Source organism: Scyliorhinus canicula, chromosome 10, assembly GCF_902713615.1.
Source record: "Scyliorhinus canicula chromosome 10, sScyCan1.1, whole genome shotgun sequence".
Lineage (NCBI taxonomy): Eukaryota > Metazoa > Chordata > Chondrichthyes > Carcharhiniformes > Scyliorhinidae > Scyliorhinus > Scyliorhinus canicula.
The window spans coordinates 182778033-182805773 of record NC_052155.1 but is presented as its reverse complement, the minus strand read 5'-3'; the positions used below and the strand labels follow the sequence as shown (position 1 = coordinate 182805773).

At 52.4% G+C, this 27741-nt stretch overlaps 1 protein-coding gene across 1 annotated transcript in view; it reads left to right on the top strand.

Moving 5' to 3' along the window:
* The first annotated feature begins 18216 nt into the window (after positions 1-18216).
* The window catches only part of galr1a (galanin receptor 1a), a 28052-nt gene continuing 18527 nt past the window's right edge, over positions 18217-27741 (top strand). Inside the window, exons 1-2 of the mRNA XM_038808449.1 lie at positions 18217-18312; positions 18516-19173. Coding sequence (XP_038664377.1) covers positions 18535-19173 — 639 coding nt within the window. The 5' untranslated portion in view covers positions 18217-18312; positions 18516-18534. The remainder of the gene's footprint in view (positions 18313-18515; positions 19174-27741) is intronic.

The window sequence follows — 27741 nt, the reverse complement described above, 5'->3', positions numbered from 1 at the left end:
TCTCCCTCCGTGTACCTGAATGCCTCTGGGTGTCAGAATGTGGCGACAAGGGGCTTTTCACAGTAACTTCATTACGGTGTTAATGTAAGCCTACTTGTGACAATAATAAAGATTATTATTATTATTAGGTGCCAATGTCTTCAGAGGCAAGAGCATCAAAAATATCTGTGTACGTCTCGGCAAACTCATTTTACTTTCACAGTGATTGAGGCAGAGCAGAAACTTGAAAATTATCATGAGAAGATGTGCAAGGAAGAAGCTGCATTAGTATTCTGTGGGGTCAGTAGATGCGACATTATTACCACAGGGAGTCATTTCAAAGCACATAGTGCTAGGAAGCAGAATCTGAACAAAGTCCACAAGTAGGCTGCTCATGATTTTCCATTTCCTTCCAGTTATAACATAAAAACAAATCGATTGAGCCACAAGGCTTTCCTTTGGCAAATGTATAAGTTAATTTATAATGGCGGAGCTGGTTATTATGTAAAGAAAATTACAATTTATCGTAACAAATTGGGCGCTGCACTGTCAGAGGGTCAGTACTGAGGGAGCACTGCACTGTCAGAGGGGCAGCACTGAGGGAGTGCTGCACTGTCAGAGGGTCAATACTGAGGGAGTGCCGCACTGTCAGAGGGTCAGTACTGAGGGAGTGCCGCACTGTCAGAGGGTCAGTACTGAGGGAGTGCTGCCCTGTCAGAGCGTCAGTACTGAGGGAGTGCTGCACTGTCAGAGGGTCAGTACTGAGGGAGTGCCGCACTGTCAGAGAGTCAGTACTGAGGGAGCGCTGCACTGCCAGAGTGTCAGTACTGAGGGAGTGCTGCACTGTCAGAGCGTCAGTACTGAGGGAGTGCTGCACTGTCAGAGGGGCAGTACTGAGGGAGCACAGCACTGTCAGAGGGTCAGTACTGAGGGAGCACAGCACTGTCAGAGGGTCAGTACTGAGGGAGTGCTGTACTGTCAGAGGGTCAGTACAGAGGGAGTGATGCACTGTCAGAGGGTCAGTACTGAGGGAGTGCTGCACTGTCAGAGGGTCAGTACTGAGGGAGTGCTGCACTGCCAGAGGATCAGTACTGAGGGAGTGCTGCACTGTCAGAGGATCAGTACTGAGGGAGTGCTGCACTGTCAGAGGGTCAGTACTGAGGGAGTGCCGCACTGTCTGAGGGTCAGTACTGAGGGAGTGCCGCACTGTCAGAGGCTCAGTGCTGAGGGAGTGCTGCATTGTCAGGGGGTCAGTACTGAGGGAGTGCCGCACTGTCAGAGGGTCAGTACTGAGGGAGTGCCGCACTGTCAGAGGGTCAGTGCTGAGGGAGCGCCGCACTGTCAGAGGGTCAGTACTGAGGGAGTGCTGCACTGTCAGAGGGTCAGTACTGAGGGAATGCTGCACTGTCAGAGGGTCAGTACTGATGGAGTGCTGCACTGTCAGAGAGTCAGTACTGAGGGAGTGCCTCACTGTCAGAGGGTCAGTAGAATGCTGCACTGCCAGACGGTTATTACTGAGGGTGTGCTGCACTGTCAGAGGGTCAGTACTGAGGGAGTGCCGCCCTGTCAGAGGGTCAGTAGAATGCTGCACTGCCAGACGGTCATTACTGAGGGTGTGCTGCACTGTCAGAGAGTCAGTACTGAGGGAGTGCTGCACTGTCAGGATCTGTACTGAGGGAATGCTGCACTGTCAGAGAGTCAGTACTGAGGGAGTGCTGCACTGTCAGGATCTGTACTGAGGGTGTGCTGCACTGTCAGTGGGTCAGTACTGAGGGAGTGCTGCACTATCAGAGGGTCAGTACTGAAGGAGTGCTGCACTGTCAGATGGTCAGTACTGAGGGAGCACTGCACTGTCAGAGGGTCAGTACTGAGGGAGTGCTGCACTGTCAGAGGGTCAGTACTGAGGGAGCACCGCACTGTCAGAGTCAGTACTGAGGGAGTACTGCACTGTCAGACGGTCAGTGCTGAGGGAGTGCTGCACTGTCAGAGTCAGTACTGAGGGAGCGCTGCACCGTCAAAGGGTCAGTGCTGAGGGACTGCAGCACTGTCAGAGGGTCAGTACTGAGGGAGTGCTGCACTGTCGACGGTCAGTACTGAGGGAGTGCTGCACTGCCAGACGGTCAGTACTGAGGGAGTGCTGCACTGTCAGAGGGTCAGTACTGAGGGAGTGCTGCACTGTCAGGATCTGTACTGAGGGAGTGTTGCACAGTCAGAGGATCAGTACTGAGGGTGTGCTGCACTGTCAGTGGATCAGTACTGAGGGAGTGCTGCACTGTCAGAGAGTCAGTACTGAGTGAGTGCTGCACTGTCAGAGGGTCAGTACTGAGGGAGTGTTCCACTGTTAGTCAGTACTGAGAGAGTGCTGCACTGTCAGAGGGTCAGTACTGAGGGAGTGCTGCACTGTCAGAGGGTCAGTACTGAGGGAGTGCTGCACTGTCAGAGGGTCAGTGCTGAGAGAGTGCTGCACTGTCAGAGGGTCAGTACTGAGGGAGTGCTGCACTCTCAGAGGGTCAGTACTGAGAGAGTACTGCACTGTCAGAGGGTCAGTACTGAGGGAGTGCTGCACTGTCAGAGGGTCAGTACTGAGGGAGTGCTGCACTCTCAGAGGGTCAGTACTGAGAGAGTACTGCACTATCAGAGGGTCAATACTGAGGGAGTGCTGCACTGTCAGAGGGTCAGTACTGAGGGAGTGCTGCAATGTCAGAGGGTCAGTGCTGAGAGAGTGCTGCTCTCTCAGAGGGTCAGTACTGAGAGAGTACTGCACTATCAGAGGGTCAGTACTGAGGGAGTGCTGCACTGTCAGAGGGTCAGTACTGAGGGAGTGCTGCACTGTTAGAGAGTCAGTACTGATGGAGTGCTGCACTGTCAGAGAGTCAGTACTGAGGGAGTGCTGCACTGTCAAAGGGTCAGTACTGAGGGAGTGCCACACTGTCAGAGGGTCAGTACTGGGGGAGTGCCGCACTGTCAGAGGGTCAGTACTGAGGGAGTGCTGCTCTGTCAGAGGGTCAGTACTGATGGAGTGCTGCACTGTCAGGATCTGTACTGAAGGAGTGCTGCACTGTCAGAGGGTCAGTACTGAGGGAGTGCTGCATTGTCAGACGGTCAGTGCTGGAGGAGTGCTGCTCTGTCAGAGGGTCAGTACTGATGGAGTGCTGCACGGTCAGAGGGTCTGTACTGAGGGAGTGCTGCACTGTCAGAGGGTCAGTACTGAGGGAGTGCTGCACTGTCAGAGGGTCAGTACTGAGGGAGTGCTGCACTGTCAGAGGGCCAGTACTGAGGGAGTGCTGCTCTGTCAGAGGGTCAGTACGGCTGGAGTGCTGCACGGTCAGAGGGTCAGTACTGAGGGAGTGCCGCACTGTCAGAGGGTCAGTACTGAGGGAGTGCTGCACTGTCAGAGGGTCAGTACTGAGGGAGTGCTGCACTGTCAGAGGGTCAGTACTGAGGGAGTGCTGCACTGTCAGAGGGTCAGTACTGAGGGAGTGCCGCACTGTCAGAGAGTCAGTGCTCAGGGAGTGCTGCACTGTCAGAGGGTCAGTACTGAGGGAGTGCTGCACTGTCAGAGGGTCAGTACTGAGGGAGTGCTGCAATTTCAGAGGGTCAGTGCTGTGAGAGTGCTGCTCTCTCAGAGGGTCAGTACTGAGAGAGTACTGCACTATCAGAGGGTCAGTACTGAGAGAGTACTGCACTATCAGAGGGTCAATACTGAGGGAGTGCTGCACTGTCAGAGGGTCAGTACTGAGGGAGTGCTGCAATGTCAGAGGGTCAGTGCTGAGAGAGTGCTGCTCTCTCAGAGGGTCAGTACTGAGAGAGTACTGCACTATCAGAGGGTCAGTACTGAGGGAGTGCTGCACTGTCAGAGGGTCAGTACTGAGGGAGTGCTGCACTGTTAGAGAGTCAGTACTGATGGAGTGCTGCACTGTCAGAGAGTCAGTACTGAGGGAGTGCTGCACTGTCAAAGGGTCAGTACTGAGGGAGTGCCACACTGTCAGAGGGTCAGTACTGGGGGAGTGCCGCACTGTCAGAGGGTCAGTACTGAGGGAGTGCTGCTCTGTCAGAGGGTCAGTACTGATGGAGTGCTGCACTGTCAGGATCTGTACTGAAGGAGTGCTGCACTGTCAGAGGGTCAGTACTGAGGGAGTGCTGCATTGTCAGACGGTCAGTGCTGGAGGAGTGCTGCTCTGTCAGAGGGTCAGTACTGATGGAGTGCTGCACGGTCAGAGGGTCTGTACTGAGGGAGTGCCGCACTGTCAGAGGGTCAGTACTGAGGGGGTGCTGCACTGTCAGAGGGTCAGTACTGAGGGAGTGCTGCACTGTCAGAGGGCCAGTACTGAGGGAGTGCTGCTCTGTCAGAGGGTCAGTACGGATGGAGTGCTGCACGGTCAGAGGGTCAGTACTGAGGGAGTGCCGCACTGTCAGAGGGTCAGTACTGAGGGAGTGCTGCACTGTCAGAGGGTCAGTACTGAGGGAGTGCTGCACTGTCAGAGGGTCAGTACTGAGGGAGTGCTGCACTGTCAGAGGGTCAGTACTGAGGGAGTGCCGCACTGTCAGAGAGTCAGTGCTCAGGGAGTGCTGCACTGTCAGAGGGTCAGTACTGAGGGAGTGCTGCACTGTCAGAGGGTCAGTACTGAGGGAGTGCTGCAATGTCAGAGGGTCAGTGCTGTGAGAGTGCTGCTCTCTCAGAGGGTCAGTACTGAGAGAGTACTGCACTATCAGAGGGTCAGTACTGAGAGAGTACTGCACTATCAGAGGGTCAATACTGAGGGAGTGCTGCACTGTCAGAGGGTCAGTACTGAGGGAGTGCTGCACTGTCAGAGAGTCAGTACTGAGTGAGTGCTGCACTGTCAGAGGGTCAGTACTGAGGGAGTGTTCCACTGTTAGTCAGTACTGAGAGAGTGCTGCACTGTCAGAGGGTCAGTACTGAGGGAGTGCTGCACTGTCAGAGGGTCAGTACTGAGGGAGTGCTGCACTGTCAGAGGGTCAGTGCTGAGAGAGTGCTGCACTGTCAGAGGGTCAGTACTGAGGGAGTGCTGCACTCTCAGAGGGTCAGTACTGAGAGAGTACTGCACTGTCAGAGGGTCAGTACTGAGGGAGTGCTGCACTGTCAGAGGGTCAGTACTGAGGGAGTGCTGCACTCTCAGAGGGTCAGTACTGAGAGAGTACTGCACTATCAGAGGGTCAATACTGAGGGAGTGCTGCACTGTCAGAGGGTCAGTACTGAGGGAGTGCTGCAATGTCAGAGGGTCAGTGCTGAGAGAGTGCTGCTCTCTCAGAGGGTCAGTACTGAGAGAGTACTGCACTATCAGAGGGTCAGTACTGAGGGAGTGCTGCACTGTCAGAGGGTCAGTACTGAGGGAGTGCTGCACTGTTAGAGAGTCAGTACTGATGGAGTGCTGCACTGTCAGAGAGTCAGTACTGAGGGAGTGCTGCACTGTCAAAGGGTCAGTACTGAGGGAGTGCCACACTGTCAGAGGGTCAGTACTGGGGGAGTGCCGCACTGTCAGAGGGTCAGACCTGAGGGAGTGCTGCTCTGTCAGAGGGTCAGTACTGATGGAGTGCTGCACTGTCAGGATCTGTACTGAAGGAGTGCTGCACTGTCAGAGGGTCAGTACTGAGGGAGTGCTGCATTGTCAGACGGTCAGTGCTGGAGGAGTGCTGCTCTGTCAGAGGGTCAGTACTGATGGAGTGCTGCACGGTCAGAGGGTCTGTACTGAGGGAGTGCCGCACTGTCAGAGGGTCAGTACTGAGGGAGTGCTGCACTGTCAGAGGGTCAGTACTGAGGGAGTGCTGCACTGTCAGAGGGCCAGTACTGAGGGAGTGCTGCTCTGTCATAGGGTCAGTACGGATGGAGTGCTGCACGGTCAGAGGGTCAGTACTGAGGGAGTGCCGCACTGTCAGAGGGTCAGTACTGAGGGAGTGCTGCACTGTCAGAGGGTCAGTACTGAGGGAGTGCTGCACTGTCAGAGGGTCAGTACTGAGGGAGTGCTGCACTGTCAGAGGGTCAGTACTGAGGGAGTGCCGCACTGTCAGAGAGTCAGTGCTCAGGGAGTGCTGCACTGTCAGAGGGTCAGTACTGAGGGAGTGCTGCACTGTCAGAGGGTCAGTACTGAGGGAGTGCTGCAATGTCAGAGGGTCAGTGCTGTGAGAGTGCTGCTCTCTCAGAGGGTCAGTACTGAGAGAGTACTGCACTATCAGAGGGTCAGTACTGAGAGAGTACTGCACTATCAGAGGGTCAATACTGAGGGAGTGCTGCACTGTCAGAGGGTCAGTACTGAGGGAGTGCTGCACTGTTAGAGAGTCAGTACTGATGGAGTGCTGCACTGTCAGAGAGTCAGTACTGAGGGAGTGCTGCACTGTCAAAGGGTCAGTACTGAGGGAGTGCCACACTGTCAGAGGGTCAGTACTGGGGGAGTGCCGCACTGTCAGAGGGTCAGTACAGAGGGAGTGCTGCTCTGTCAGAGGGTCAGTACTGATGGAGTGCTGCACTGTCAGGATCTGTACTGAAGGAGTGCTGCACTGTCAGAGGGTCAGTACTGAGGGAGTGCTGCATTGTCAGACGGTCAGTGCTGGAGGAGTGCTGCTCTGTCAGAGGGTCAGTACTGATGGAGTGCTGCACGGTCAGAGGGTCTGTACTGAGGGAGTGCCGCACTGTCAGAGGGTCAGTACTGAGGGAGTGCTGCACTGTCAGAGGGTCAGTACTGAGGGAGTGCTGCACTGTCAGAGGGCCAGTACTGAGGGAGTGCTGCTCTGTCATAGGGTCAGTACGGATGGAGTGCTGCACGGTCAGAGGGTCAGTACTGAGGGAGTGCCGCACTGTCAGAGGGTCAGTACTGAGGGAGTGCTGCACTGTCAGAGGGTCAGTACTGAGGGAGTGCTGCACTGTCAGAGGGTCAGTACTGAGGGAGTGCTGCACTGTCAGAGGGTCAGTACTGAGGGAGTGCCGCACTGTCAGAGAGTCAGTGCTCAGGGAGTGCTGCACTGTCAGAGGGTCAGTACTGAGGGAGTGCTGCACTGTCAGAGGGTCAGTACTGAGGGAGTGCTGCAATGTCAGAGGGTCAGTGCTGTGAGAGTGCTGCTCTCTCAGAGGGTCAGTACTGAGAGAGTACTGCACTATCAGAGGGTCAGTACTGAGAGAGTACTGCACTATCAGAGGGTCAATACTGAGGGAGTGCTGCACTGTCAGAGGGTCAGTACTGAGGGAGTGCTGCACTGTCAGAGGGTCAGTACTGAGGGAGTGCTGCAATGTCAGAGGGTCAGTGCTGTGAGAGTGCTGCTCTCTCAGAGGGTCAGTACTGAGAGAGTACTGCACTATCAGAGGGTCAGTACTGAGAGAGTACTGCACTATCAGAGGGTCAATACTGAGGGAGTGCTGCACTGTCAGAGGGTCAGTACTGAGGGAGTGCTGCAATGTCAGAGGGTCAGTGCTGAGAGAGTGCTGCTCTCTCAGAGGGTCAGTACTGAGAGAGTACTGCACTGTTAGAGAGTCAGTACTGATGGAGTGCTGCACTGTCAGAGAGTCAGTACTGAGGGAGTGCCACACTGTCAGAGGGTCAGTACTGGGGGAGTGCCGCACTGTCAGAGGGTCAGTACTGAGGTAGTGCTGCTCTGTCAGAGGGTCAATACTGATGGAGTGCTGCACTGTCAGGATCTGTACTGAAGGAGTGCTGCACTGTCAGAGGGTCAGTACTGAGGGAGTGCTGCATTGTCAGAGGGCCAGTACTGATGGAGTGCTGCACTGTCAGGATCTGTACTGAAGGAGTGCTGCACTGTCAGAGGGTCAGTACTGAGGGAGTGCTGCATTGTCAGAGGGCCAGTACTGATGGAGTGCTGCACGGTCAGAGGGTCTGTACTGAGGGAGTGCCGCACTGTCAGAGGGTCAGTACTGAGGGAGTGCTGCACTGTCAGAGGGTCAGTACTGAGGGAGTGCTGCACTGTCAGAGGGCCAGTACTGAGGGAGTGCTGCTCTGTCAGAGGGTCAGTACTGATGGAGTGCTGCACGGTCAGAGGGTCAGTACTGAGGGAGTGCCGCACTGTCAGAGGGTCAGTACTGAGGGAGTGCTGCACTGTCAGAGGGTCAGTACTGAGGGAGTGCCGCACTGTCAGAGGGTCAGTACTGAGGGAGTGCTGCACTGTCAGAGGGTCAGTACTGAGGGAGTGCCGCACTGTCAGAGAGTCAGTGCTCAGGGAGTGCTGCACTGTCAGAGGGTCAGTACTGAGGGAGTGCTGCACTGTTAGAGAGTCAATACTGAGGGAGTGCTGCACTGTCAGAGGGTCAGTACTGAGGGAGTGCTGCAATGTCAGAGGGTCAGTGCTGAGAGAGTGCTGCTCTCTCAGAGGGTCAGTACTGAGAGAGTACTGCACTATCAGAGGGTCAGGACTGAGGGAGTGCTGCACTGTCAGAGGGTCAGTACTGAGGGAGTGCTGCACTGTTAGAGGGTCAGTACTGATGGAGTGCTGCACTGTCAGAGAGTCAGTACTGAGGGAGTGCTGCACTGTCAAAGGGTCAGTACTGAGGGAGTGCCACACTGTCAGAGGGTCAGTACTGGGGGAGTGCCGCACTGTCAGAGGGTCAGTACTGAGGGAGTGCTGCTCTGTCAGAGGGTCAGTACTGATGGAGTGCTGCACTGTCAGGATCTGTACTGAGGGAGTGCTGCACTGTCAGAGGGTCAGTACTGAGGGAGTGCCGCACTGTCAGATGGTCAGTACTGAGGGAGTGCTGCACTGTCAGAGGGTCAGTACTGAGGGAGTGCTGCACTGTCAGAGGGTCAGTACTGAGGGAGTGCTGCTCTGTCAGAGGGTCAGTACTGATGGAGTGCTGCACGGTCAGAGGGTCAGTACTGAGAGAGTGCCGCACTGTCAGAGGGTCAGTACTGAGGGAGTGCTGCACTGTCAGAGGGTCAGTACTGAGGGAGTGCCGCACTGTCAGAAGTTCAGTACTGAGGGAGTGCCGCACTGTCAGAGGGTCAGTACTGAGGGAGTGCTGCACTGTCAGAGGGTCAGTACTGAGGGAGTGCTGCACAGTCAGAGGGTCAGTACTGAGGGAGTGCCGCACTGTCAGAGAGTCAGTGCTGAGGGAGTGCTGCACTGTCAGAGGGTCAGTACTGAGGGAGTGCTGCACTGTTAGAGAGTCAATACTGAGGGAGTGCTGCACTGTCAGAGGGTCAGTACTGAGGGAGTGCTGCACTGTCAGAGGGTCAGTACTGAGGGAGTGCTGCACTGTCAGAGTCAGTACTGAGGGAGTGCTGCACTGTCAGTGGATCAGTACTGAGGGAGTGCTGCACTGTCAGTGGATCAGTACTGAGGGAGTGCCGCACTGTCAGAGGGTCAGTACTGAGGGAGTGCTGCAATGTCAGAGGGTCAGTGCTGAGAGAGTGCTGCTCTCTCAGAGGGTCAGTACTGAGAGAGTACTGCACTATCAGAGGGTCAGTACTGAGGGAGTGCTGCACTGTCAGAGGGTCAGTACTGATGGAGTGCTGCACTGTTAGAGAGTCAGTACTGATGGAGTGCTGCACTGTCAGAGAGTCAGTACTGAGGGAGTGCTGCACTGTCAAAGGGTCAGTACTGAGGGAGTGCCACACTGTCAGAGGGTCAGTACTGGGGGAGTGCCGCACTGTCAGAGGGTCAGTACTGAGGGAGTGCTGCTCTGTCAGAGGGTCAGTACTGATGGAGTGCTGCACTGTCAGGATCTGTACTGAGGGAGTGCTGCACTGTCAGAGGGTCAGTACTGAGGGAGTGCCGCACTGTCAGAGGGTCAGTACTGAGGGAGTGCTGCACTGTCAGAGGGTCAGTACTGAGGGAGTGCTGCACTGTCAGAGGGCCAGTACTGAGAGAGTGCCGCACTGTCAGAGGGTCAGTACTGAGGGAGTGCTGCACTGTCAGAGGGTCAGTACTGAGGGAGTGCCGCACTGTCAGAAGTTCAGTACTGAGGGAGTGCCGCACTGTCAGAGGGTCAGTACTGAGGGAGTGCTGCACTGTCAGAGGGTCAGTACTGAGGGAGTGCTGCACAGTCAGAGGGTCAGTACTGAGGGAGTGCCGCACTGTCAGAGAGTCAGTGCTGAGGGAGTGCTGCACTGTCAGAGGGTCAGTACTGAGGGAGTGCTGCACTGTTAGAGAGTCAATACTGAGGGAGTGCTGCACTGTCAGAGGGTCAGTACTGAGGGAGTGCTGCACTGTCAGAGGGTCAGTACTGAGGGAGTGCCGCACTGTCAGAGGGTCAGTACTGAGGGAGTGCTGCACTGTCAGAGGGTCAGTACTGAGGGAGTGCTGCACAGTCAGAGGGTCAGTACTGAGGGAGTGCTGCTCTCTCAGAGGGTCAGTACTGAGAGAGTACTGCACTATCAGAGGGTCAGTACTGAGAGAGTACTGCACTATCAGAGGGTCAATACTGAGGGAGTGCTGCACTGTCAGAGGGTCAGTACTGAGGGAGTGCTGCAATGTCAGAGGGTCAGTGCTGAGAGAGTGCTGCTCTCTCAGAGGGTCAGTACTGAGAGAGTACTGCACTGTTAGAGAGTCAGTACTGATGGAGTGCTGCACTGTCAGAGAGTCAGTACTGAGGGAGTGCCACACTGTCAGAGGGTCAGTACTGGGGGAGTGCCGCACTGTCAGAGGGTCAGTACTGAGGTAGTGCTGCTCTGTCAGAGGGTCAATACTGATGGAGTGCTGCACTGTCAGGATCTGTACTGAAGGAGTGCTGCACTGTCAGAGGGTCAGTACTGAGGGAGTGCTGCATTGTCAGAGGGCCAGTACTGATGGAGTGCTGCACTGTCAGGATCTGTACTGAAGGAGTGCTGCACTGTCAGAGGGTCAGTACTGAGGGAGTGCTGCATTGTCAGAGGGCCAGTACTGATGGAGTGCTGCACGGTCAGAGGGTCTGTACTGAGGGAGTGCCGCACTGTCAGAGGGTCAGTACTGAGGGAGTGCTGCACTGTCAGAGGGTCAGTACTGAGGGAGTGCTGCACGGTCAGAGGGTCAGTACTGAGGGAGTGCCGCACTGTCAGAGGGTCAGTACTGAGGGAGTGCTGCACTGTCAGAGGGTCAGTACTGAGGGAGTGCCGCACTGTCAGAGGGTCAGTACTGAGGGAGTGCTGCACTGTCAGAGGGTCAGTACTGAGGGAGTGCCGCACTGTCAGAGAGTCAGTGCTCAGGGAGTGCTGCACTGTCAGAGGGTCAGTACTGAGGGAGTGCTGCACTGTTAGAGAGTCAATACTGAGGGAGTGCTGCACTGTCAGAGGGTCAGTACTGAGGGAGTGCTGCAATGTCAGAGGGTCAGTGCTGAGAGAGTGCTGCTCTCTCAGAGGGTCAGTACTGAGAGAGTACTGCACTATCAGAGGGTCAGTACTGAGGGAGTGCTGCACTGTCAGAGGGTCAGTACTGAGGGAGTGCTGCACTGTTAGAGGGTCAGTACTGATGGAGTGCTGCACTGTCAGAGAGTCAGTACTGAGGGAGTGCTGCACTGTCAAAGGGTCAGTACTGAGGGAGTGCCACACTGTCAGAGGGTCAGTACTGGGGGAGTGCCGCACTGTCAGAGGGTCAGTACTGAGGGAGTGCTGCTCTGTCAGAGGGTCAGTACTGATGGAGTGCTGCACTGTCAGGATCTGTACTGAGGGAGTGCTGCACTGTCAGAGGGTCAGTACTGAGGGAGTGCCGCACTGTCAGATGGTCAGTACTGAGGGAGTGCTGCACTGTCAGAGGGTCAGTACTGAGGGAGTGCTGCACTGTCAGAGGGTCAGTACTGAGGGAGTGCTGCTCTGTCAGAGGGTCAGTACTGATGGAGTGCTGCACGGTCAGAGGGTCAGTACTGAGAGAGTGCCGCACTGTCAGAGGGTCAGTACTGAGGGAGTGCTGCACTGTCAGAGGGTCAGTACTGAGGGAGTGCCGCACTGTCAGAAGTTCAGTACTGAGGGAGTGCCGCACTGTCAGAGGGTCAGTACTGAGGGAGTGCTGCACTGTCAGAGGGTCAGTACTGAGGGAGTGCTGCACAGTCAGAGGGTCAGTACTGAGGGAGTGCCGCACTGTCAGAGAGTCAGTGCTGAGGGAGTGCTGCACTGTCAGAGGGTCAGTACTGAGGGAGTGCTGCACTGTTAGAGAGTCAATACTGAGGGAGTGCTGCACTGTCAGAGGGTCAGTACTGAGGGAGTGCTGCACTGTCAGAGGGTCAGTACTGAGGGAGTGCTGCACTGTCAGAGTCAGTACTGAGGGAGTGCTGCACTGTCAGTGGATCAGTACTGAGGGAGTGCTGCACTGTCAGTGGATCAGTACTGAGGGAGTGCTGCACTGTCAGAGGGTCAGTACTGAGGGAGTGCTGCAATGTCAGAGGGTCAGTGCTGAGAGAGTGCTGCTCTCTCAGAGGGTCAGTACTGAGAGAGTACTGCACTATCAGAGGGTCAGTACTGAGGGAGTGCTGCACTGTCAGAGGGTCAGTACTGATGGAGTGCTGCACTGTTAGAGAGTCAGTACTGATGGAGTGCTGCACTGTCAGAGAGTCAGTACTGAGGGAGTGCTGCACTGTCAAAGGGTCAGTACTGAGGGAGTGCCACACTGTCAGAGGGTCAGTACTGGGGGAGTGCCGCACTGTCAGAGGGTCAGTACTGAGGGAGTGCTGCTCTGTCAGAGGGTCAGTACTGATGGAGTGCTGCACTGTCAGGATCTGTACTGAGGGAGTGCTGCACTGTCAGAGGGTCAGTACTGAGGGAGTGCCGCACTGTCAGAGGGTCAGTACTGAGGGAGTGCTGCACTGTCAGAGGGTCAGTACTGAGGGAGTGCTGCACTGTCAGAGGGCCAGTACTGAGGGAGTGCTGCTCTGTCAGAGGGTCAGTACTGATGGAGTGCTGCACGGTCAGAGGGTCAGTACTGAGAGAGTGCCGCACTGTCAGAGGGTCAGTACTGAGGGAGTGCTGCACTGTCAGAGGGTCAGTACTGAGGGAGTGCCGCACTGTCAGAAGTTCAGTACTGAGGGAGTGCCGCACTGTCAGAGGGTCAGTACTGAGGGAGTGCTGCACTGTCAGAGGGTCAGTACTGAGGGAGTGCTGCACAGTCAGAGGGTCAGTACTGAGGGAGTGCCGCACTGTCAGAGAGTCAGTGCTGAGGGAGTGCTGCACTGTCAGAGGGTCAGTACTGAGGGAGTGCTGCACTGTTAGAGAGTCAATACTGAGGGAGTGCTGCACTGTCAGAGGGTCAGTACTGAGGGAGTGCTGCACTGTCAGAGGGTCAGTACTGAGGGAGTGCTGCACTGTCAGAGTCAGTACTGAGGGAGTGCTGCACTGTCAGTGGATCAGTACTGAGGGAGTGCTGCACTGTCAGTGGATCAGTACTGAGGGAGTGCCGCACTGTCAGAGGGTCAGTGCTGAGGGAGTGCGGCACTGTCAGAGGGTGAGAGAGAACTGCACTGTTGGAGGGTCAGTACGGAACTAAACAAAGGCTCTGTCTGTTGTCTCTGTGTATTATTCTAAGAAAAGCCGTGTCCTGGACAACATAGAACAGTACAGCACAGAACAGGCCCTTTGGCCCTCGATGTTGTGCCGAGCCATTATCACCCTACTCAAACCCACGTATCCACCCTATACCCATAACCCAACAACCCCCCCCCCCACCTTACTTTTTAGGACACTACGGGCAATTTAGCCTGGCCAATCCACCTAACCCGCACATCTTTGGACTGTGGGAGGAAACCGGAGCACCCGGAGGAAACCCACGCACACACAGGGAGGATGTGCAGACTCCGCACAGACAGTGACCCAGCCGGGAATCGAACCTGGGACCCTGGAGCTGTGAAGCATTTATGCTAACCACCTTGCTACCGTGCTGCCCATATCTGCCTTAACCAACATCACAAGGAACCAACAGATTATCTGGTCAAATTGCATCGCTCTTTGTAGGACATAATGGGCGGGATTCTGTGATCCTGAGGCTAAGTGTTGACGCCGTCGGAAACGCCGTTGCATTTCTCGACGTCGTCAATACGGCCTCAGGATCAGTAATTCTGGCTCCTACAGACGGCCAGCCGGCACTGGAAAGGTTCACGTTGCTCCAGCTGCTGATCCTGGTGTCAATTGGGCGCCGCGGGGTCCGTGCATGCGGAGTGGCACCGGCGCCAATGCGCGCATGTGCAGTGGCTTTCTTCAATGCTTCGGCACCGGCGCAACATGGCGCAGGGCTACAGAGGCCGGCGCGGAAGAAAGGAATCCCCTCAGTCAGAGAGGCCAGTCCGCCGATCGGTCGGCCCAATCGCGGGCCAGGCCACACAGGCGGCAACCCCCCCCCCGACCTCCCCCCCCCCCCCCCCCCCCCCCCCCCCCCCCCCCCCCCCTCACAGGCCGCCCTCCACCCTTCCACGCCGAGTTCCCGCTGGCCGAGAGAATCGCATGCCGGTGTCGGGGCGGCATGGCGGGATGCGTGCCAGTTCTGGGGATTCTATGGTCCGGCCCTGGGCTGAGAGAATGCCACTAAATATGTGAGCGCTTTGTGTGAATTAGCGGATTGCCACACACCCGACATCACAATAGTGACTACACTTCACAAGAAGTTCATCGGTTGTAAAATGCTCGGAGTCATCCTGAGGTTGTGAAACCGGCTATAAAAAATGCAACTTCTATCTTTCCTTGTTTGTATGGTATGAAATATTGAAAGCGTAGCTGATTAGAATCCATAGACTCCGTAAAATCCCTGCAGTGCAGAAGGAGGTCATTCAGCCCATCGGGTCTCCTCCAGCCCTCCAAAAGAGCATTCCACCGAGGCCCGGTCCCCCGCCCTATCCCCGTAGCCCCACATTGATCATGACCTGCACGTGTTTGGAGTGTGGAAGGAAACCGACGCAGACATGGGGAGGTCATGTAAACGCCACACAGACATTCTTCATTGACCACTTATTTAACGGCATAAAAGTTAATAAAACAGTTTTGTTAATATTACATAATTAGAGTATGAATTAGGAACAGGAGTAGGCCACTTGGCCCCTCTAGCCAGCTCCGCCATTTAATAAGATCCTGGCTGATCTGATTATGACCACAGCCCCACATTCCCAACTGACCCCCGATAACCTTTCACCACTGTGTTCGTATGAAACTATCCACTTCTGCCGTAAAAAAAGAATTCAAAGACTCTGCTTCCACTGCCTTTTGAGGAAGAGAGTTCCAAAGATTCACGGCTCTCTGAGAAAAATGTTTCTTCTTCATCTCTGTCTTAAATGGAGTTCGAGCTTTGTGGAACTTGGCGATATCTTCCCCGCTGAATTCAAGTGCCAAAGCTCCATGAATAGTCCTCTCACCTCTGAGTCAACCTGTCAGTGGTTCGAGACCCGCTCCAGATGCCCAAGCACAGACTTGACTGTCTTTCCAGTGCAGTACTGAGGGAGAGCTGCACTGGCTCAGCTCCTATCTTTTAGATACAACATTAATCAAGAGCTCAGTCTCCCGTCTCAAGTGGATGTTAAAGATCCCTTGGCGCTGTTTGAAGGAAAGCGGAACAATTCTCCCACCATGTGCAACAGTTGATCCTCAACCAACATCACTAAAATAAATTAATTACCTGGTCATTTATTGCAGTGTTGCTTGCACGACCCTGCTGTGCACAAATTGGCTGATACGATTCAGATATTAACGCTTTCAAAATTCTGCTGCTGCTTGAAAAGGTCGATGGTAAAAGAGGTTGAGGTAGACAAAGAACAATCTTTCTGAAGAGCCTCGCAAACTGGATGAGGTTTAACACAGAGCTCCATGAAGGGAGCTGTGTGCCTGAGCACCTCCCTCTCAGCAGGTCCTGAGCAGCACTTTCCCCACGGTGACGCGTTTAAACTGGCACCTCACGGAACCAGGCTAAACTACAGGAGACGCAGAGGAGCCGCAGGGCATACAGGCCCGCTGGTGTGTTGTTCCACTCTGGTGCCCCCAATCCTAGCAAATAGCCACATTGCCTTATAGGTCTTGGGAGAGAAGATGGCAAAGGGAGTAAACCATGACAGGAAATTCAGACAGGAGTTCCATAAGCGGGTAATCTGTCATCTATTGGTTAGTGGATTCAACCTATCCTTTGGGACAGCACTACAGGGGGTCCTGGGGCAGAATTCTCTGATCATGGGGCTCTGTCCCCAGTCCCGCAAGAAAACGGGCGTGAAGCACTCTGGACTATCCTGGAGAGAGTCCAAGGGTGATTCTCCGTTTTGCAGAGGGCTAGCAGGGCCCCGGAGTGCTCCTCGCAGTTCCGGCTGCCGATATGGGGCCCTGCACGTCCGGCCACGAGTCCGCGCATGCACGCGGCGACCACCTGTGGTGGCAGCCCTGCTCAACATGGCGGACCCACACTGTGGGCCTTCCCGACAATATAGGCCCCCACCCGAGAGTGCGCATGCCTGCCGATCGGTGGCCCCCGATCGCGAGCCTGGCCATTCTGGAGGGCCCCCCCCCCCCCCCACCGGTGACTGATCCCCCCGCCCCCCCCACCAGGACAGCCGTGGACTGAGTCCGCAGCTGCCACTCCGAGCTCCTGCCGGATGGAACCATTAGTGAACCATGCCGGCAGGGACTCAGCCAATTGTCGGCGGAGAATCGCCCCAGGGGCTCTTTCAATGGCCCCCGACTGGCGCTGCACCGACCGCGTGCGCGCGATTGGTGGCGATTCTCCGGTCCCCAGAGAATCGCGGGAGCGGCGCTGGACCGATCACGGGCCTGATGCCCATTCTATGTCCCCCGCGCTGAGTGCGATTGCAGCGCGGAGGCGCGAAGAGTCACGGCCCTGATGTTTGGGCAACTCATGGCTTCCATACTATTGGCCCAGGCCTGCACCTGGGACAGGGCACTCTATCTTTTAGTCTACATTGACACGATACGGGGCATCCAGATGTTGCTGGTTGCCAGCTGTATCTTGGTTGGTAGCACTTCTGGACTCTGAGTCAGGAGGATGTAGATGCAAGTCGCACCCCAGGGCTTGAACACAACAATCCAAGCCTCCAAGCCAAAACTCCGGTGGAGCACCGCGTGTGTGCTGCATTGTCAGAAGTGGAGTTTTGTGTCGAGCGCACGGCCCAATCTACCCCCTCCAGTGGAAATGAAGGATCCAGTGGCACCATTTTGCAGAAGAGCGGGGCAGTAATTCCAGGTCACCAGCCCTAGATATATCCCCCAACCAACATCACAGAAAATGCGTTATCTGGTCATGATCAAATTGCTGTCTGCGGAATCTTCCTGTGCACAAATTAGCTGCGGTGTTTCCTGCATTACAAGAAGTGCTTTACTGGCTGTGAAGTGCTTCGAGGTGCCCGCTGCTTGTGAAAGGTGCTGTCAAAGTACAACAAGGTAGCACAGTGGTTAACACTGCTACTTCACAATACCAGGGTCCGATTCCCGCCTTGGGTTACTGTCTGTGTGGTGTCTGCACGTTCTCCCCGTGTCTGCGTGGGTTTCCTCCGGGTGCTCCGGTTTCCTCCCACAAGTCCCGAAAGACGTGCTTGTTAGGTGAATTGGACATTCTGAATTCTCCCTCAGTGTACCCGAACAGGTGCTGGAATGTGGCGACTAGGGGCTTTTCACAGTAACATCATTGCAGTGTTAATGTAAGCCTACTTGTGACAATAATAAAGATGATTATTAGAAGTTTTTCTATTTTTTAGTGGTGATTACAATACAAAGGGCTACAGTTCATTGGCTACAAAGCACATTGTGATGTCCTGAGGCCATGAAGGTGCTATGTAAATGCAAGTTGTCTATTAATATCTATTCCCCCCCGCCCCCCCCCCCCCCCCCCCCCCCCCAGTGCATTCTATTTGACCCACAGAATTCCTCACGGGCTAGTGGTGCACGTATCATCGTCAACTCCCTAAATCATACTAGCAGCGGAGCTCTGCCAATGTCATTTCTCTGGTGATGTTTTTCATTTGCAAAATGTTAGCAAACATGTAAAATGGACCTCATAAATCATCAACAGCTCAGTAACTGTCAAATTTCCGATGATATTCCAATGAAAGGATTAATCCCCTCCCCAAGATAGCCCCCTATCCGTCAATCTCACCGCAAGAACAGGCTGGCTTCTCAATTGGCCACTGGAGCAGTGTGTGTGTGTGAGAGTGTGTGTGTGTGTGGAGGCTGTGAGTTGGAGAGAGATGCCTGGGAGCGACGAGGTGGCAGAATGTGCAAGTCTCCAGTCAGACGGGCAGAGATTCCAATAAAGGGGAAGCGGGGGGGAGGCAGATCAGCCCCACCTGGGGGCAGGGGAAAGGATTTTTGAGTGGAGTAAAAAAGAAGTTGCAAGACTGGAGGGGAAAAGAAGAGGCAAGAGTTTGTCATTTCTAAAACAAAAGAGCTCACTGGGAGGGAAAAGGTTATGCAGACATCATTCTGCAGTTAGCAAGTGAGTTCGATGCGAGGAATTAACGCTGGGAGTCAAGATATGCAGGAATGAAACTGAGTTTGGAAATGTGGGGTTGGTGATGAAGTGGGAACAGGATTTGAAGGACAGTTGTGAATTAATGCATTACGTTGCTCTAACTTTAAGGGGATTTTAAAAAACTTTGCAAAGTGTTGTAAATTGATGAGTGTCTTTGCTGTTTGCAGTTGATCCCAGTTGGTCAGCATGGAGGAGAATCAGAGCTTGGTGCAGGGCAATGAGACGGCAGCAGGGGAACAGCTTCAGATTAGCACCGACAGTTTCATTGTCCTCTTCATCTTCAGCCTGATCTTCTGCCTGGGGGTCCTGGGCAACTCGCTGGTCATCACGGTGCTGGCCCGGAGCAAACCCGGCAAATCCCTGAGTACCACCAACATCTTCATCCTCAACCTGAGCATCGCCGACCTCTCCTACCTGCTCTTCTGCATCCCCTTCCAGGCCACCTACTACATCCTGCCGCGCTGGGTCTTCGGCGGCTTCCTCTGCAAGTTCGTCCACTACTTCTTCACCGTGTCGGTGCTGGTCAGCATCTTCACCCTGTCCGCCATGGCCGTGGACCGCTACATCGCCATCGTCCACTCCAGGAAGTCCTCCTGTATCCGGGTGTCCCGGAACGCCGTCCTCAGCATGTTCTTCATCTGGATCCTCTCCCTGGCCATGGCTTCCCCCGCCGCCTACTACCACATGCTGGTCCGCAAGAAGGGCCAGGGTCCCTTCTGCTGGGAGAACTGGAGGGTCCTCACCCACCGGCAAGTCTACAAAGTGGCCACCTTCGTGGTGGGCTACCTGCTGCCCCTGCTCCTCATCTGCTACTGCTACGCCAAGGTAAGACCACCCAGAACAAAAGTTTCCCAAACAAAAAAAAAACCCCTTCCAATTTGGGCAATGCTGGGTGAATTGTTGCAATGTTTCAACCAGCAGAGTCACATCTTCATCTCTCCTTCCTGCACCCCCCCCCCCCCCCCCAGGGTGAATCAGGAATCATCCTTAATTCCTGTTTGATGGTCATTCCAACGTACAGTGAGGGTTACAAAACCCCCTCCCCAACCCCTACCTCCCTGGGTCGTGTCTAGTCCAAGGCTGGATTCTGACTCATTGACAATCCGTTTTTCTGGTTGCATTTTGTAAATTGAATTGAACGCACACACACATACGCCAATTGCAACAGTTATGGGGAAAGCTGAGTTAAGTTGACATCAGTCTCCGAGCCCTAACAAGACTTTAAGCCCCCTCCCCCCCGGATTATTGTCTAAATCCTGCCAGTCGCTTTTTAGACAGCCACTATCAAATTGTCACTTTTGACAAAGAGCCGTCCAGACTCGAAACGTGAGCTCCCTTCTCTCTCTCCACGGATGCTTGTCAGACCTGCTGGGATTATCCAGCATTTTCTATTCCTTGTATCAAATTGTGACCGCTTGTTACGACTGGGTCAGTTGGCACTGTTCGAAAAAGAACACTGCATCAACTGCTGTGATAGTGGTGAGTCCGGAGATGTGCAGGTTAGGTGAATTGGCCATGCTAAAGTTGCCCAAAGGTGTCCAAAGGTGTGCAGCTAAGGTGGGGTTACGGGGGGTAGGGCGGTTGAGCAGGCCTGGGTGGGGTTGCTCTTTCAGAGGGTAGGTGCAGACACGATGGGCAGAATAGCCTCCTTCTGCACTGTAGGGATTCTCTGATCTAATTCACACACACACGGGCGATGAACCCTGGAACTCCCTAACTGCACGGTGGGTGTACCTAGCCACATTGATTACAGTGGTTCTAGAAGGCAGCATGCAAGTTCAAGGACAATTAGGAATGGGCAATAAATGCTGCCCTTACCAGCCACTCTCGCATTTCAGAAAAAGAAAATATTAAAAATTAAATCACTATCTCAGTCAGGCAGTCAGGGCCCAAGCTCAACCCATTCATTTAAAAGCAGGTCCAACAAGTAATTATCCAAATGGTAATTTAATTGTAAATGCAAAATGAATTGCCAGTTTCTGAAAAAAAATCACATTTTCTCCCCCCCCCCCCCAAAAAACTATAAAGAATGGCTCAGTGCAATGAATTAACACACTGAATTGGGACTGGGTGGCAGTGTGAGTTGTTTGGGAGAGATGCATCGAGGCTTGGTGGGGGGGGAGCAAGAATGTGGCAGATGGAATGAAGCATGAAGAGGGGAGGGCCATCCAGTTTGCTAGGGGAAGGGTGGAGGGGCAAAGTGTTCTTGAAGGGTGAGGGGTCGGGAGGTGTTGATGCCCAAAGGGAACTGGGTGTCCTTGTCCATAAGTCACTACAAGCCAGCATGTGGGTGTAGCAAGCAATTAGAAAGGCAACAGGTTTGTTAGCCTTCCTCGCAAGGGTACAGGATTATAGATGTCTACCTCCAGTGGAATAGAGCCTTGATGGGACCGCACCTGGAGTATTGTGTATAGTTTTGGTCTCCTTATCTAAGGAAGGATATAGTTACCATTGAGGGAGTGCAGCGAAGGTTCGTCAGCTTAACCCCTGGATGGCGGGATTGGATTACGAGGAGAGATTGAGGCAACTTGACCTTTATTCTCTGGAATTTTGAAGAATGAGAACAATCTGATTGAAACTTGCTAAATTCTTACAGGGTGTGACAGGGTAAATGTGGACAGGATGTTCCCCTGGCTTGGCTCTAGAACCAGGGGACACAGTCTCCGGGTTAAGGGAGAAGGCATTTAGGACTGAGATGAGGAATTTCTTCACTGAGAGCTTAGTGAATCTTTGGAATTCTCCATCCCAGAGGACGACTCTGGAAGCTCTATCACTGAGCATGTTCAAGACAGAAATCAATAGATTTCTGGACACTAATGACATCGAGGGGTTCAGGGGTAGTGAGGAAACTGGCAGAGAGGTAGCCATGATCCTGGTGATCCTGGTGATCCAACAACACAAATACCCCCCCAACAACACAAATACCCCCAACAACACAAATACCCCCCAACAACCCAAATACCCCCAACAACACAAATACCCCCAACAACACAAATACCCCCAACAACCCAAATACCCCCAACAACACAAATACCCCCCGACAACCCAAATACCCCCCCGACCACCAAAATACCCCCAACAACCCAAATACCCCCAACAACCCAAATACCCCCAACAACACAAATACCCCCAACAACACAAATACCCCCAACAACCCAAATACCCCCAACAACACAAATACCCCCCGACCACCCAAATACCCCCCCGACCACCCAAATACCCCCAACAACCCAAATACCCCCAACAACCCAAATACCCCCAACAACACAAATACCCCCCCGACCACCCAAATACCCCCAACAATCCAAATACCCCCAACAACACAAATACTCCCAACAATCCAAATACCCCCTACAACCCAAATACCCCCCAACAACACAAATACCCCCCCAACAACACAAATACCCATCGGAGCAAGCCCGATGGGCCGAATGGCCGGCTCCTGCTCCTATGTTCCTCAGAATGTTTGAGTTTGCTTCCACCACAGTCAGTCAGTGCATTCCAGATCCCAAATATTCACTGCTCAAAAGCTATGCTCCTCATGTCACCTTTGTTTCCTTTGGTATTCGCCTGAAGACAAGTATCCCCTGAATCTCAACCCTTGCGCTGATGGGTCTATCCATCCTGTCTGGACCCCTCATGATGTTGAACGCCTCCATCATATCTCTCCTCCACATTTTCTTGGGAGGGCAAACCCAGCTTCTCCAATCTATCCCCGTAACTTAAACCCCACACTCGCAGAACATAATGACGCAAGAGGTAAGAGCAGGGGTAGGCCATTCAGCCCTTCTAGCCCACCCCGCCATTCACCAAGGTCACAGCTGATCTACCTCAGCACCACTTCCCTGCATTATCCCCATATCGCTCGTTGTTTTTAATATGTAGAAATCTTATCAATTTCTGTCTTGAACAGACTATGACTCTGGTTTGGAGAATTCCAACGATTCACCAGACTCTGAGTGAAGACCTTCTTCCTCATCTCAGTATAAATGGCCTGCACTTTTTTCTGACACTGTGTCCCCTGGTCCTAGACTCAGCAGCCAGGGGAAACGTCCCTCCTGCAACTACCCTGTCATGCCCCGTAAGAATTGTACACTCCCCCACTCCCTGCTCGCACCTCCGACCCCCGGCACATTCTGAAACGGGAGGAGGATAAGTTTCCCGCCAGGATCCCACCTGTCCCAACCTGGTTGCGATTTTACGCTGAGGCAGAAGGGCCTATGAGGGGAAATCTATCCCTGCCCTAGTTAAGGTCCTTAAGCAATCACTTGAGGGCCTTTGCCCACCCAGTCTGTTTTTTAGGCTGGTGGGTGGTTGCCAGCTCAAGGGGGTGGAGGAAATGCTGAAACTGAACTCAGTTCAATCTCTGGTGGGAAGGATGGCGGAGGTGGTGTGCCTCCATCAGAAGCCCCCTTGTCACATGGGTCCCCTTAGCATCCGGTGACCTCCAGAACTCCCATTGCACCGACCGAACCCCGGAGACCCTGATCGCCCACACCCTGTCCCTCACAAGTCCTCAGGCCTTCCCTATCCTCCTCTTGACCCCTGCCACGTACCTGTCCTCTGGGTCCCAGCCCATAGTTCCAGGCAGCGCACTGCAGTGCCTCTTCTGGCCACTGTACTGCTGTTCCAGGGTGACTGGAGAGCTGTTGTCCAATCTCACCAAGGAAGTCCCGCTTTCTGCCAATCAATGCTTGTTAGAGTGTGAAGTGACATGGGGCCTGCTGGACTTGGCCGCAATGCGTTGCCCGCCAATTCTTTGGATGGCGGGTGCTGAGCCCACACCACCCTGAAACTTCTAGCCTGCATCTTTGAATGAGGCCACCTCTCATTCTTTCAAACTGCAGAGAATAAAGACCCAGTATGTTTAATCTTTCCTCATAGGACAATCCCTCCATTCCAGGAATTAATTTAAGTGAGTATTTGTTGCACTTTCTCCATGGCAAGTATATCTTTCCTTTAGTGAGGAGATCAGAACTGCACACAATACTCTGATGTGGTCTCACCAAGGCTCTATATAATTATAGTCAGACCCCAAACTCAAATCCTCTTGAAATAAAGGCCAACATACCTTGTGACTCCTTAAAGGTTTGCTGCATACTCACGTTAGCTCTCTTGAGCAAGGGCAGTCAAGTCCTTTGAAGTTCAATACATCACAGCCTCTCACCATTTCAGAAATACTTTGGATTTCTGTTTATCCTGCCATAGTTTTCCACATTTTAATGATAATCTTTATTATTGTTACAAGTAGGCTTACATTAACACTGCAATAAAGTTACTGTGAAAATCCCCTAGTCATCACACTCCTGCGCCTGTTCGGGTACACTGGGGGAGAATTCAGAATGTCCAATTCACCTAACAAGCGCGTCTTTCGGGACTTGTGGGAGGAAACCGGAGCACCCGGAGGAAATCCACGCAGACACGGGGAGAACGTGCGGACTTTCCACAGGCAGTGACCCAGCCGGGAATCGAACCCGGGTCCCTGGCGCTGTGAAGCAACAGTGGTACTGTGTCGCTGGCCATTTATTCCGTCTTCCAAATGTTTGCCCACTCACTTAGCCTCTCCAAATCCCCGTAAAGCGTCTTTGTATCCTCCTCAATACTCATAATTTCACCTAGTTCTGTCTCATCTGCAAACCTAGACATAGTTCATTTAATCCCCAGATACAAATCATTGATATGGATTGTGAATAGCTGGAGTCCAAGCTCTGATCCTTGTGGTATCCTACCAGTCACAGTCTGTCAACCTGAAAATGACTCATTTATTAATTACTCCTCTCTGTGTTCTGTCCATTAACCTGTTCTCAATCCGTGCCGGAATATTTTGTTTACTAGCCTCTTGTGTGGGACCTTATCGAAAGCTTCTAAAAATCTAAAATTACCACACTCTACCTATTCGCTATTCCGCTGGTTCCATGCTCAAAAAACTCCCAACAGATTTGTTGAATGTGATTTTCCTTTCATAAATCCATGTTGACTCTGCCTAGCCCTACCACTGTTTTCTCAATGTCCTGTAATCACATACTTTATTCTGGCTTCTTGCATTTTCCCTTCTACTGATGTCAAGCTAGCTGGTCTGTACTTTTCAGAATCCTTTCTGCCCTCTTCGCAATGCCTTCGCATCTTTGTGTGGTGGTCAGAATTGGACTCAATCCTCCAATTCAGGCTGAAATGTTGGATAGCTGTTTCAAGAATGTTTGGACAGTGAAAGTTTGTGAAGCAATTTATTTATCTGGTTTGTGGATGTAGCTGCTGTTATTATAATCAGTCTTTTGTCAGCCTCAGGAAAAGGTTAGACCTACAGGGTCATGTGTGTGTGTATGAAACAGGAAGGAGCCTGGTTTAGCTCAGTTGGCTGGTCCGCGATGCAGAGCGAGGCCAGCAGCGCGGGTTCAATTCCCATCCCGGCTGAGGTTATTCATGAAGGACCCGCCTTCTCAACCTTGCCCCTCGCCTGAGGTGTAGTGACCCTCAGGTTAAACCACCAGACAGCTCTGCCCCTTACAAGGAGCTCTGGGGCTATGATGACATTTACATATGAAACAAATATTGGATTTGCTCAGTGATGGATGGATTCCCTCAAATTGAAGTTTGCTCACATCGGAAGCAATTGCCACTGCTGAGTGGGGGAAAATTCAGAATTTAAATTGGCGTTATAGAATCATACAACACTGAAAGAGTCCATTTGGCCCTCTCTGTGTGTGCTAGCTCACTGAAAGGCATGTCTAATCAGCCCTTTTCCCTTACTCTTTCCCCATAGCCCGGCAACATTTTCCTTTTAAAATAGAGATCTAAATCCCCTTTGAAAGTTACTAATGAATCAGCTTTCATTGCCCTTTCAGGCAGTTTAATCCAGAATATAAAAATTCACTCAGTAGAAATATTTATCCTTATCTTTCCCTGATTTTTTTTTCCGGGGCCTGTGCTTTGTGGATACTGATCCTCCTGCCAGCAGCTTCTCTCTTTCCTACCATCAAAAAAAATTCAGAGGAATTGTAGACAAAATTTTGTCTGCACCATATCCGATTGCGTATCTCAGATCACCAACACTGTAACTGTTAAGGTCTTGATTTAGCTTCAGATTTTAAATTGCTAGGGCATCATTGGTTTGCCACACATCCAGATAAAGGGACAGGAGTATTTCAATTGCTGCTTCGGTGCACACGGTCTACTTCAGAATGATAAATCCTCACACTTGCGTCAATCATCTGTGCCAGCGTTAATTAAACTCCTCGGGTCTATCTGTTCACCATATGCGAAAATACTTTCAGGGTTTCTAGCCAATGCCATTTCATTGCTTTACAGTGAAAAACATACTTCCGTTTTCTTCACTAGAGCTCACCATTTTCTACCCAAAGCCTTAAACCTTTATGTAAGCTAAATGGCAACAGCTTACATAAAACTGAGAACAGCATCATTATATTAAGCTTGGTACACGCTAGAAGTTGCATGAAACATGTTAACTTTCTTTCTTTACATCGTGACATAGAAAATCAATAAATATTGTAAAACACACAAACACAAAGTTCTTCCTGAAAAGAAAGCAAAATATTTATTTGCAATATTCTTGCTCGACATCACGCAACAGCCTTCAAAATTGTTGAAGAAAATTCAGCATTCAGGATGGTGGCATTGTTTGCTTCTGAAAATCTACCAATGGTCATTTTATTTTAAAACCCACCAATTGTCAAAGCGATCCCTGCTCCTCTTGTCCTGCAGTTCAAACATTTTTTAAAAAAAAATTTAGATTACCCAATTATTTTTTCCAATTAAGGGGCAATTTAGCGTGGCCAATCCACCTAACCTGCACATCTTTGGGTTGTGGGGGCGAAACCCACGCAGACACGGGGAGAATGTGCAAACTCCACACGGACAGTGACCCAGGGCCGGGATTCGAACCCGGGTCCTCAGCGCCGTAGGCAGCAATGCTAACCACTGTGCCACCTTGCTGCCCCCAGTTCAAACATTTTTTTATCGCAAATTCATGTTCAGCAAATTCCAAACACTACAGTTTCTAAGCAGGTGCAGAGTCAGGAAAATGGAATAGGAAGCGACAGTAATGAGGGAGGTCTGTGATGGGGTGATGGGAAGGAATGACGGAATGGCAAAAGATTAGTGAGAATGAGACAAGAGACCCTGAGATCATGACGCAGGAGCAGAAGGAGGACATTGAGTCTGCTCCGCTATTCAATCAGATCACAACTGATCTGATATAATCCTCAATTCCACTTTCCCGCCTTATCCTCATAACCCTTCCTGGTTAAAAATCTGTCTATCTCTGCCTTGAGCATACGTAATGACCCAGCCTCTACAGCTCTCTGCGGTAAAGAACTCCACAGATTCACTACCCTCTGAGAGAAGAAATTCCTCCTCATCTCTGTCTTAAATGGGTGACCCCTTACTCTGAGATTATGCCCTCTGGTCCTAGACTCTCCCACAAGAGGAAACAACCTCTCAGCATCTACCCTGTCAAACCCCCTGAGAATCTGATATGTCTGAATAAGGTCGTCTCTCATTCTTCTAAAGTCCAATGAGCACAGGCCCAATCTACTCAACCTCTCCTCATAAGGAAATCCCTCCATGCCCGGGATCAACCTAGTGAACCTTCTCTGGATGCCTACAATGCCAGTCTATCTTCCCTTAAATAATGAGACCAAAACTGTTCAGTGTCCCAGGTGTGGTCTAACTAGCGCAAATTTTAGCAGGACGTCCCAATTTTTATACTGCACTCCCATTGAAATAAAGGCCAACATTCCATGTGTCTTCCCGATTACCTGTTGAGCTTGCTTGCTGACTTTTGTGATTCATGCATGAGGACCCCCAAACTCTCTGTGCTGCAATTTTTTGCAGTCTTTTCCATTTAAATAATATTCAGCTCCTTTATTCTTCCTACCAATGTGCGTAGCGTCACATTTTCCTACATTATATTCCATCTGCCAAGTTTCTGCCAACTCACCTAACCAGTCTCTATCCCTCTGTAGACTCTCTGCCATCCTCATCACTTGCCTTCCCACCTATTTTTGTGTCTTCCACAAACTTGGCAATAATGCATTCACCTCCCTTGTCCAAGTCATTAATATATATATTGGAAATAATTGCGGTCCCTGCATATAAGGGCAGCATGGTAGCATAGTGGTTAGCACAGTTGCTTCACAGCTCCAGGGTCCCAGGTTCGATTCCCGGCTTGGGTCACTGTGCGGAGTCTGCACGTTCTCTGTGTGTGTGTGCATGGGTTTCCTCCGGGTGCTCCGGTTTCCTCTCACAGTCCAAAGATCTGCAGGTTAGGTGAATTTGGCATGCTAATTTACCCTTGCTGTTCATAATGGTTGGGTGGGGTTACTGGGTTACGGGGATAGGGTCGAGGTGTGGGCTTGGGTAGGGTGCTCTTTCCAA